The sequence below is a fragment of the Mytilus trossulus genome, chromosome 12 (assembly GCF_036588685.1).
Source record: "Mytilus trossulus isolate FHL-02 chromosome 12, PNRI_Mtr1.1.1.hap1, whole genome shotgun sequence".
NCBI lineage: Eukaryota > Metazoa > Mollusca > Bivalvia > Mytilida > Mytilidae > Mytilus > Mytilus trossulus.
The window spans coordinates 25,392,478-25,404,678 of NC_086384.1; the positions used below are offsets into that span (position 1 = coordinate 25,392,478).

General features: G+C 31.2%; 1 protein-coding gene across 2 annotated transcripts; it reads right to left on the minus strand.

The window, feature by feature from the left end:
• Nucleotides 1-1,106: 1,106 nt before the first annotated feature.
• LOC134693501 (type-1 angiotensin II receptor-associated protein-like) lies at nucleotides 1,107-10,253 on the minus strand. Of its 2 annotated transcripts, XM_063554337.1 has the most exons (7): nucleotides 10,084-10,253; nucleotides 7,859-7,893; nucleotides 6,481-6,592; nucleotides 5,464-5,563; nucleotides 4,341-4,374; nucleotides 2,333-2,445; nucleotides 1,107-1,318 (listed from the first exon to the last, which is right to left on the minus strand). In XM_063554337.1, exons 1-7 carry the CDS (start codon nucleotides 10,108-10,110, stop codon nucleotides 1,206-1,208), a joined length of 534 nt encoding a protein of 177 aa, XP_063410407.1. In that variant the 5' UTR covers nucleotides 10,111-10,253; the 3' UTR covers nucleotides 1,107-1,205. The 2 variants fall into 2 exon arrangements, with proteins under 2 accessions (XP_063410407.1, XP_063410408.1); XM_063554338.1 differs by lacking the exon at nucleotides 7,859-7,893 and having other exon boundaries at nucleotides 10,084-10,233.
• Between the last annotated feature and the right edge of the window lie 1,948 nt (nucleotides 10,254-12,201).

Consider the following 12,201-nt stretch of genomic DNA (forward strand, 5'->3'; position numbering starts at 1 on the left):
CTCTCACTTGTGAGTAATATGAAATTTGGTTATGAATCAAGATGTTTACTTAATGTACAACTATCTTTTAGAAATGGGTTCATGTTATAAGTATTTAATCTAGCACAATAAAGATAATGTCAACTGTAAACTTAAAGTTTACAAAGTCAATACATCAATAAAGACATACTAGGTCAAGAATGTGTATTTAAACTATCACAAAATATGCATTTAACCTCAAAATATTAGGGTTTTCTATGTATGAAAGTGATAATTATTGGAACTGGTAGTCCATTTAAGTTGTATCACCGTATTGCATTCGACAATGAGCAGAACTCAAACAAAATAGCACGCTATAAATGCCCTAAAATGACAAATGCAAACAATTCAAACGATTGATTGATAGTTGTTTGCTTTACACCGCAATTCAAACGAGAAATCTGGTGGCCTGATTTATTTCATTTCAAAACAATAAACGAAAACAAATATTATAAACAGCAACAAACGTCATACAATCAATCAATTACAGGCTCTTGCATTTTGACAGACACACACAGAATGAAAATAGACATGTTTGTGAGAGCACCCTCCCCCCTTTCTCCCACATAGTACAACGGTGTAACGGCACACAAATTATAAAAAATATTTATATTGAAAATTATCACAATGCAAACATTCAAATATTGAATTCGGAAAAAAGTTTAGAAACACTTTTACAAATCTGGGTCCCTAATCACTCCGACGTCATATCGAAAAGAAACCCATTAACAATCAACAAAAGACGCAAAGTGTAAATCTGACAGTATTTGCACACTGAAAGCTTGTCCAAAACCACACATAAACCTGTCATTTCATTTCCGAAATCACAAATTTTATTAAAAAAAAAAAGATATATAATTTTATAGGAGAGGTGTATTATGTTGTGGTCAATCAAGAAATGTATAAATTTACAAGATTTGTTGGTAAAATATGTTTCACATTTTATTTAATAAATTTACTTTCAAAGTCACAGATTTTTTATTACACTTCTGGTTTCTGTATTAAATCATAAAGAATTGTGTTACAGCAAGCGAGTTAAAAATGAGAGTTGTTCAAGCTTTTTGTGAAAGGTAGTACTTAGAATAGTGAAATTATATTGCTGCAACGACACAAATTCGCACATTAAATGCTGTTTATTGTCAGATGAAAAATTGGTATGCGCTGTGATATAATTATCAATTCTGATTTTATGACGTCAAGCGACTGTCTTCCATTACTCTTGGAGTTGACGCTGTTTCAACATGACCTTCAGACGACCTGTCAATATCGTGATAAGGTCTGTAAGGGTTTCCGTCTCCTCCTAAAAATCAAAGAAACTTTATCAAAACAATTTTCAATCAAAGCGAAACACTCCTTTCGATTTAAAATAAGCGTTAATTGACTTAATTTTTGTAATAAACAATTCCATGGGTGAAAATATTTTTTATTGAATGATAATTTTTTATCCCCTTCCCTCTCGTTTTGCATTTCTCACCTAACTGTATCAGTCGAACCTGAATCATTCCCTGTTGAGTCCATAGAATACCCGTATGTATTTTATTTTGGTCTTCTGATTCAATATGACTGCCATGTTTGGACATTTTTAAACTATTGATGCTTCTTATTCATCTTACACTAGCATGAGTGTCTGAATGGGGCTCATTCGTTTCTGTATTCTAAAATTGTTTTAGAATTATAAAAGAAAAGGCGGAGCGTGAAAAAGAGACAGCAACCCCGCCAAAGAGCCCGTTTGTTTTATAATTTTTCTTTGTTAAAACTTCCGTCCGCACCCTCTATAATTGTTTCGATTGGTAATAAGTCTCACTTAAAGTTTTTTAATAAGTTTTGTTAAAAAAATATCCTCGGAGGACAAAAATCATAACCTCAAATATGCATTATAGTAACATGTGATTTAGTTAAGTAACCCCGATTCTTTCCAGTGATAAATTGTAACTTTAACATAACGAAAAGGCAGGATTTAAATGATATTTGTCTGTAAATTTCGATCATTATGATCTTGGTACCTTTCATAACTATTTACAGTTATCAAAACTCTGTACATACATGCAAAATAGACCTTATATTGTTTGGTCTAGTTTACCGGTAATTTCGTTTTAGAAAAACAACATAAAACATTGCAATCTATAAACACGTGTTGAACGTGTCATGAATGTACCATTTGTGTTACTTGTAGTTATTGCAACAGACTGATTCTCATGTTAAAATCATGGCTGAATGTAATTAATAAACACAATTGCATTAGAGATCCATGTCCTACATCAACGACTTGCTGTATTGTTTAACAACTTTGAATCATATAAAATATTATACATACCAAATCCTGGAATGTTGAATGGAAGTTTAACTGTATTTCCCTGTCTTTCTTGCCACACTTTATACAAAAAGAAAGCTGTCACTGGTTTTATTATCAAGTTTGTGATGCACATACTAATATACAGGTCAGGAAAACATTCATTTGTGGTTTATTCGCCTTTTCAAAATTTAAAGGACTATTGTTAATTTGATTATAAATACCGTGAGAGGAAACTTATGTCATTAGATGCATTTTAATTGTTTGTGGTGCTGTTAGCAAATCACAACATATTTTTGTACACTTGAAGATATGCTTTAAATTCATATTTGATTCTAAAACGGTGAGTTGATTCCGATCTGAAGTAACTCTATTATTAAACTTACAGTTGAAAAAGCAATAATTATTTTGAATAAACGAGCTTGGTTGAAAAAAAATATAATATACAACAACTTGATCAAATGTCAATCATGGTTCTGGTTGTTTTGGTATGGGCTCTAGTTCATGTATTTAATTTTTTTGATGTTATATTTGTTGTTCCCATCGGATTTTGTCAAATGTTTTGACGTCTTTTTTGTTATATTCATGTTTTATGGTTAAAAAAAATAATCACCGCCTTCATTTATTAGATTTGAATTGGTTCAACTTAATTTGTACGATGTATTACGTTTGCAGTTTGATTCAGAATTAACCGGACATAGCTATATAATATAGTTAATTGTCTAATTGCTACCTCAGTTTGGTATTAAGTATTGCAAATTTCATTGTTATTAAATGTAGTATCAGTATTTAGTACAAATATAATCTTAAATCAATCCCCATTCCATCTTATTTTTGGGAAATAGTTTCAGTCATTCGAATTTGACGTCGTTTTTTATGCTTTTTTACAATTTCAAATGTTACGTCACCTTTTGCGTTGAGGCTTTGACTATCTCGGGTGTGTATTTTTTTGTGTTGGATTATGTTGGTTTATGTAATGTTTTTTGGTTTTGATAGTTCTGCAATTAGTTAATACTTCAGTTTTATCAAGTAAATCTATTATTAGTCATTTTATGAAATTTACTGTTTGCAAAAGTATAAATTATTCTAAATAATAAGGATGTTCTTATCCCAAACAAAAACCCTAGCTGTATTGGGAACAACTTTTTTGAATTTTTGGTCCTCAATGCTGTTCAACTTTGTACTTGTTTTGGCTTTATAACTTTTGTAACTGGGCGTCACTAGTTATTTTTGTATGGACGAAACGCACGTCTGGCGTATTAAATTTTTAACCTGGTGCCTTTTGTTAGCTATTATTCGTGAGTTTCTTTGTCCAATATGTTATCCTATTTATTTGTAGTGTAGTCCTGTAATGTTATATTGTCATTTTAATGTTATATTTAACATTGCCATTTAAGCGGGAGGTTTGGCATGCCACAAAACAAGGTTCGACCCACCATTTTTTCCTTTTAAATGTCCTGTACCAAGTCAGGAATATGGCCATTGTTATATTATAGTTCGTTTCTGTGTGTGTTACATTTGAACATTGTGTTTCTGTTGTGTCGTTTGTTTCCCCTTAAATTTGAGTGTGAATTCACATTACTATAAGACGTGTCACGGTACTTTTCTATTTATGTTATATTTCATATTTTCATCGGATTTTTTCTAATGCTTAGTTCGTTTCTGTGTGTTACATCTTAATGTTGTGTCGTTGTTCTCCTCTTATATTTAATGGGTTTCCCTCAGTTTTAGTTTGTAACCCGGATTGATTTTTCTATCGATTAATGAGTTTAGAACAGCGGTATACTACTGTTGCCTTTATATATTAATGACGATCTATATAAGAAAATGCCTGAACCAAGTTAGGTGTACGACAGTTGTTATCCAGTCGTTTGATATGTTTGAGCTTTTGATTTTGCCATTTGATAAGGAACTTTTCTTTTTGATTTTTCCTTAACATTATGGTATACAGGTAATATAAATAGACGTGAATCAAATGAAAATGATAGGTTAATGATTAAATACGGATAAATAATTGATGTCAAAAGGATACCCAAGACTGAATCTGTACCTGTTCTTCACACTATCTGAAAGATAATTTTAAAAAACAAATCAACACATTTCAAAGGAGGCAAAAAATGCACTTGTTTACACTAATGCAAGGATAACCGTTTCCTTGTAAATATACCGGTGCACTTAATTAGTATTGCATGCTTTGTTTTAATCATTTTTCATTTTTCTTAACGAGATGCTTATAATGGTATTTCTTCTACAAAGATATAGATATTGCCTTACCATTAAACAACGCATACGCAAATGTTGATATAGATAGAGAATATCAACATAAACTTTGAGATGGGAGTTACAACAAATAAAATGAAAAAGTGTATAAATGCTATATAATATAAAAAAGAACATATGGTATGATTGCCAATGAGACAACTATCCCCAAAAGACCAAAATGACACAAACATTAACAATTATAGATCACCATACGGCCTTCAACAATGAGCAAAGCCCATACCGTATATAGTCAGCTATAAAAGGCCCTGATAAGACAAATATGAATGTAAAACAATGTATAATGTATTAATGCATTTGGTTGCATGCATTTACCCAAACTCATGAACCTGATGTGCAGTGGTTGTCGTTTTTAGGTGCAGTTCATAAATTTTTGTATAGTTAGTTTTAGCGTTTGAATGGTTTTACACTAGTCATTTGTTTGGACCATGTCTAGCCAAGGCTTCGTGTTGAAGACCGTACTTTGACCTCCTAGTATTATGGTTTACAAATTATGACTTGGATGGAGAGTTGTTTCATTGGCACTCATACCAAATCTTCTTCGATCTAAGTTACTAGTAATTGAAAACCTTGAAACTTCCATAAAAAAAAAATTCTCTGCTAATGACGTCCTGGAAATGTCCATAAGGGTAAAACAAACGACTGAAATAATACTAGTTTCTGTACAGCGTTGCTAAAATGTAAAACGAAGATGTTTTTATCTCTTTTGGAAACAAATTTGCTTCATTTTCACTCAATTTAAGCGTTTATAATATAATAAGTAAACCTTGTCCATGTGCGTTTTGTTGTTGTTTTTTGAACATTTTTTTGAACTATTTTTCTAAATCCCAGAATAGACGCAAAAAAGAAAATGTCTCCCATTAGTATATACTTACCACGTTGGGTAGGTACCTCGACAGTATCGTCTTCTATAGGTTGATATATACCTAGAAATATCATGTCCTGTACAATGGTAAAGCAGTGGAGAACTAAAAACTACAAAATAATCAAGATTGCTATGAGTTCTATAAAATTTACCTTTTTTTCAATTTTATAAATATATATTTTATCTTTATATGCGCATATCTTCAGTCGTATATAAATTATTCTTTTGGTAAGACAGATTGCACGTTATGATGTATTAATATTGAGTGCGTTTTTTTTTACAGAATACTATTAGTTTAAAATGTAAACAATTTTGTTTATTGAGAAATTGGATGCAGACGATACTAAATGGACATGCATATCCATGTTGGAACAATAGGACAGTTGGAACAATTTTACGGAGGGAACATCTGAATATTGTGAAACATGTGAAACATACATTCTTTCATCAGATGAAGGTCAATCAACTTGTGTTGGTGTTCGTAAAAATGCATATGTTAAGCATCTGCTTATCCTGCAATGTTCCGATGGTATGTGACGTATGTCTGAAGTCATACACAAACACTACCATATACAACTTTTGAAAATAACATGAATAAGGATTTATGACTTGTATTAAACAGAGTTTTATTAACTAAGTTATATAAATGTCTGTTTGGTTCAAAGTAGAACAAAATATATACTAATTTGTATTTCGCCACATGACATGTAAAAATATTGATTCAGTTGCTTGAATGTAAGAAGAAAAAAAATTAAAGTTTAAACAAGTGTTTTTCATTTTTGTTGTGTGCTTTACATGCATCATGACGTGGCTCATCGTTGATATAGTTTTTAAAAGCTTAACCTAACAAGTATGAAATGAATAAAGACAGGCAAGATTGAAGGCCTGATATTTGTGAATGAAAAAAACGCAAACACTAGAAAACGAGTAAACACAATTTCGAATACGTAAAACGCGTGAAATGGCGAAAACGAGAAAGAACCGTATCCGGCCACCAAAGACATGACCTGGAAAAAAATATACAAACCATAAAAACTGCTTCTGAAGATTCATTATGTACAATGGAAAATATACCAATCAGCAAAACAAACAAATTCATGTAAATGTAGGAATCAGGTAAGAAGCTGTGTGTTGTGGCCCTGTGTCAATAGATAAAAACATTGCTTATTTCAGTATTTTTTTTACCGAAAATCGCCCGTTTTAGAACGGCTATGTCTGTAACTAAGGTTGCTCTCCTAATTTTTTTTTCATATTAAGCTAAATTGATAAAAAAAAATGTTGAAGAGTCTGTGAAGAATAGTTATCAAAGGTACCAGATTTGTTTCAGAAATTATTATTTATTTCTACATGCAAGAATAGTTACCATAGATCTTGGTACATATACAATAGAAACTGTTTGTAACTGTCTAGTATATTGTACAGACACTAACTGCTCTATGATTAATAACATTCAATATCGTAACGATTATATTTGCAAAACGTGCATTACTAGAAATAAGAGCCGTTGTGTAGTGGTTAGTGCATCGGACTACTAACACATAGGTTCCTAGTTGGATTTCCGTTTTGGGATGAAAATTTCAGGGACTCTCCCTTGACACCATTTTCGAGTATGGTCTTGAGGAAACGATAGATCTTGGTAGAAACTGTTTGTAACTGTCTAGTATATTGTACAGACACTTGCTCTATGATTATTAACATTCAATATCGTAACGATTATATTTGCAAAACGTGCATTACTAGAAATAAGAGCCGTTGTGTAGTGGTTAGGGCATCGGACTACTAACACATAGGTTCCTAGTTTGATTTCCGTTCTGGGATGAAAATTTTAGGGACTCTCCCTTGACACCATTTTCGAGTATGGTCTTGAGGAAACGATGATAAATGGCTGACCCGTGTTAAGAGAGAGCCATATCTCTTCCACGTTAAAGGCAACCTTGTAGTTTTCGAAAAAGAGCAGGCTAATGCCGCTACAAGGCAGCGCTCGTACCCGTAATGGGAAAGGGATTAATATAAGTTACAAAACTTGTTTCCCAATGCACTATAAATAAATATGTTTAAGAAGAAAAAAAAAGTACATAGTTAGCATACACGATATACAAATAAATAAATGTCGTATGATTGCCAATGAAACAGCTCTTTAAATGACCTTGAAGTAAGAGCAACTAAATAAGTCCCTGTACTGCTTTCAACCGTAAGTAAGACCCATTCCGCATAACACGGACCTAGACATGTAAAATAATCACATGGTCCACACCGATAATAAAAATAAGGTGTTTTATAAATTTTCTGACTTCGTCGAAAAATACGTTTAAAATGAAATAAGAAGTATTTAATCAAAATGTATATTTTGAAACATTTACAAATGCGTATATGACTTTATTTAAGAATTAAGATAATGGACTTACCACACGGTTAAAATAAAGTGTACAATCACTGTTACCTAAAAAAAAAATAAACAAAGAAATTACAATAACCGTTATGATCATCATCGACGTCACAGTATATATAGTTACGATTGTGATGGGGAATACACGACAATAATAGAAGGGATGAATTATATAATTATAATATATCATAACATTCATAGAAAATAGGATTGAACATATTTGTTTGCTCATAAAAAAATAAGTTTGCATGTATATTCTAATGAATAACATATGCCTAAACACATAAGTTAACTCTTTGAATACCGATATAGTTTACTATAATGCATAGCTATATATAGTCCATTGCAGTTTTTATCAACTGGTAAAAAAAGAAAAAAAAAACCTTTTAGCAAAATTAACAAATATCAAGGTAAATTCAAAAAATACAATCATAGAAAATAGGATTGAACATATTTGTTTGCTCATAAAAAAATAAGTTTGCATATATATTCTAATGAATAACATATGCCTAAACACATAAGTTAACTCTATGAATACCGATATAGTTTACTATAATGCATAGCTATATATAGTCCATTGCAGTTTTTATAAACTGGTAAAAAAAGAAAAAAAAACTTTTAGAAAAATTAACAAACTTCAAGGTAAATTCAAAAAATATGTTAATAATGATAAATTCAAATGTAAGACTTTATCAACCAACAGAACGAAATGAAGACAACTGGCAAAATGGTGGGTTAAAACCTGGTTTTAAAGCTAGCCAAACCATTAAATGTGTGAGCCAGTCGTTTATTGTTCCGTCATATTGACAAAAGTAGGTAAGCAATCCAAACAGATCTATTTGGTCAATTTGACAATAAACTGGGATCCAGCATCATAAACTATGTAAACATGCAAAAAAAATGCTTTACAAAATTCAAACAAACAAAATACAATCTGTGCATTTTCATACATCTAACTTATGATTACATACTTAAAGTTAAAATATAATGTAAAAAAAATCTTGTCTCCATGATACTATTCAAAATTTCCTGTCATACTCAACTGGGCAAGACGTATTTGAACATGATTGATGAGCATATGCTTTTTTTCGAATTTTCGAATGCACGAATGTTGCACTTACAGTCAAGTTTGTGTGATAAAGTGTATGGCATTTTTTTTTGTCATAATAACGGGCATAAATACTGTTGTTTGGATTAGAGACTTCTTTTTGGCGCAGACAAAACCTAAGTAAAATAAAGCGCCTGTACGCTTACAGTTAATTTAGCATAACTGTACTGTACATAACTTTGCTAAACATTGTAACCAACGTCGCCAAAATTATTCAGTCATGTGTACTTTAAAGTTTGGTTCAATCGGATATCGATTTATTGTAATGGCTTATCCATACCCAAGTAACGTGACAAAATTAGGACGTCAAAGTTCATCAGAAGCGCCCAGTAATCAGCACTTCTGTGTTGACAATTATTTCATTGATCAAGTCATAATTATAGATTAACTTTTTACAAAACTTTGAATTTTAGAAACAGTAAGGCTTTTCTACTTTAGGAATACATTACCTTAGCAGTATTTGGCATAACTTTTAGGAATTTTTGGTCTTCAATGCTCTTTAACTTCGTACAAAGGTACCAGGCTTATAATTTAATACGCGTGTTTCGTCTACATAAGACTCATTCTTTACGCTCAGATCAAAAAAGTTATAAAGCCAAACAAGCAAATAGTTGAAGAGCATTGAGCATTTTTATACACGGCCGATGAATTGTTTCCATGTAGATCTAGAGCCTGCGTATTACATTCATTTTGTTTTTAATAGCGGTTGAATGTGTATTATATGCATAAAGATATGTATGTATTCCCCTTTAGGTCAGTTAACTTCATATGTTTCCATGTATTTATATACGTTCCTCGCTTTCAAATGTTTGAGTTTAAACGTTTCTGATGTTGAAAATCCAGAAACTGATTCCTCTCGTTATTTCTAGATTGATTTGCCAACTTATATTTAAAATACACAGAAATATATTTACATGTTTATTTTGTGTTAGTCATGACAATATAAATTACCATGCTTGACTGGTAATGAAATTCAACAATGACAACAAAATAAATAATTTACCCTTCCTTGTTTTAATTTCCGCATTTAAGACAGCTATTTCATAATTTATATTTAATCAATTATTGTATTTTACATTAAAATACCATTAATTTACATATTTAAGGAAATAAACAAACACAAATATATAAATTACCTTCAATAAAAGTTTTGACGAATCCATTGTCCTTTAGTCAACTATTAATATAAGTATCATTAATCCCTTCAAAATGATGTTATCATTGTCATAAGATGAAATTGTTTTCGACGCAATTGTCAATTTTCCGGGTTTTCCCGAAGTATATATGTATACACAAATATGTAGGATTTATTATTAGGTGGTCTCTTCAAAGGGAAGTACATATTACACACAATTATAAACGGAGGTAAACAATTATCTTGTATATGTGTGGATTATAATTTCAAATTTTAAATTAAGCCAAAAATGTATGATGAAAGCATAAACATATATACAAATATGTATGTCTCTGAGAAAGGAATTAAAAAAGTTAACGAAAGGTTAAATCACTGTGAGAAAAATACAGAACTCCGACGAAAATTCAATCGGAAAGTCCCTAATCACATAGCAAAATCAATTGACAAAACACATGTTCCTACAACATGACCAATGCGTTTTAGAATACTAAAAACTGTTTCTCAAAATGAAAAAAACTGTAAAGTTGAAAAATGCAAGTACTTTAAATACTATGTTAGTACTTCAATCGAAAATCAAATCAATTTTTTTTAAATTGAAAATATTGTGAAATATTGCACTCAGTGTGCTTTCTACAACTCAGCACTAGAAATATGCAGAGAAGCACAAAAATTGGAGGGAGAAACGTTTAAAGGAGGGGGGGTAAAAGAAGCTTAAAGTTTAACTAAAACATATACATATAACAAAAGAAAAAAAACGAAAGAGATGAAAAGATAACCAAGGGTTTACAAAACACTGCACAGAAAACTAACGTAAGATACAGACAAAAGTAGTAGACCGTGGTGTAGTGGTTAGTGCACAGAACTACTAACACAAAGGTTCCTGCTTCGATTTCCGTTCCGGGATGAAATTTCAAGGAATGGCTGACCTGGGTTTCGTCCCCGAGGTTATCACCAGCTCAGTAGTCAGCACTTCGGTGTTGACATGAATATCAATTATGTGGTCATTTTTTTTATAAATTTCCTGTTTACAAAACTTTCAGTTTTCGAAAAACTAAGGATGTTCTTATCCCAGGCATAGATTACCTTAGCCGTATATTGGATAATACACATACACAGAAAACTAAACAATCAACACGAACCCTGCTTAAAACGAGACTGATGATCAACTAAGGTGCTCTGAACAGGTCAACATGCATTTCCTTGTGGTTTTGGTGTGTTTCTTTGGTGGATAATTTTTTTTGTCGTTAATATACTTATGACGCCTTAACGTTCAAATATTAACGTTAAAACAGAAAGATGATTACTTTCAGATCAGTAGTTTGTGTCTTTCGTCTTTTTTTGTTAGTAGATGTTTGTGATTTGTGTCGATTTGATAAATCCCTTTCATTATTATTTGGATAACACATATTCATTACTATTTTATATAATAGATACACAGACATTACAACTTCATTCTTGTGGTTTGGTGCGTTTTTTATTTTATTTGTACGTAGGGGTTATTAAATAAATTGTGAAGCCTTTACTTTCAAATGTTAACATTAAAACAGAGAGATGATAACTTATAGATTAGTAATTTGTGTCCTTTGTCTTTCTTGTTAGTAGATTTTTGTTATTTGTGTTTATTTGACTATCAAGCTTTTCATTATTGTTTTTGAATACAAACCATACGTAACTACGTTTTTTAGTATGTAGGATAATACACATAAACAGAAATCAACCTTCAACACAAACCCCGCACAAAACGAGATTGATCATCAACGAAGGTATTATGAAAAAGCCAACATGTCCTTGTGGTGTTTTTTTTTTAGTGTTTATTTGTGGTTGGGTTTTTTTTGGGGGGAGGGGTGTGGTTAAATAACTTATGAAGCCTTTTAAGTGCAAGTGTTAATGTTTAAACAGAAATATGATTACTTTCAGATAATTAATTTTCGTCTTTCTTTTTTTTCTTTTTTAGGTCGATTTTTGAAATTTTGTATTAAATCAAGACCTTTCCAACTAAGTTGATGATTTCAACCTTATGACAAGACACGGATTGCAATCAATTAAGAGACACAGACATAGAGAAATTATACAGATTTAAGGCTAGATAAGAGGCCACAAGTTTGAGTGTCATGACATC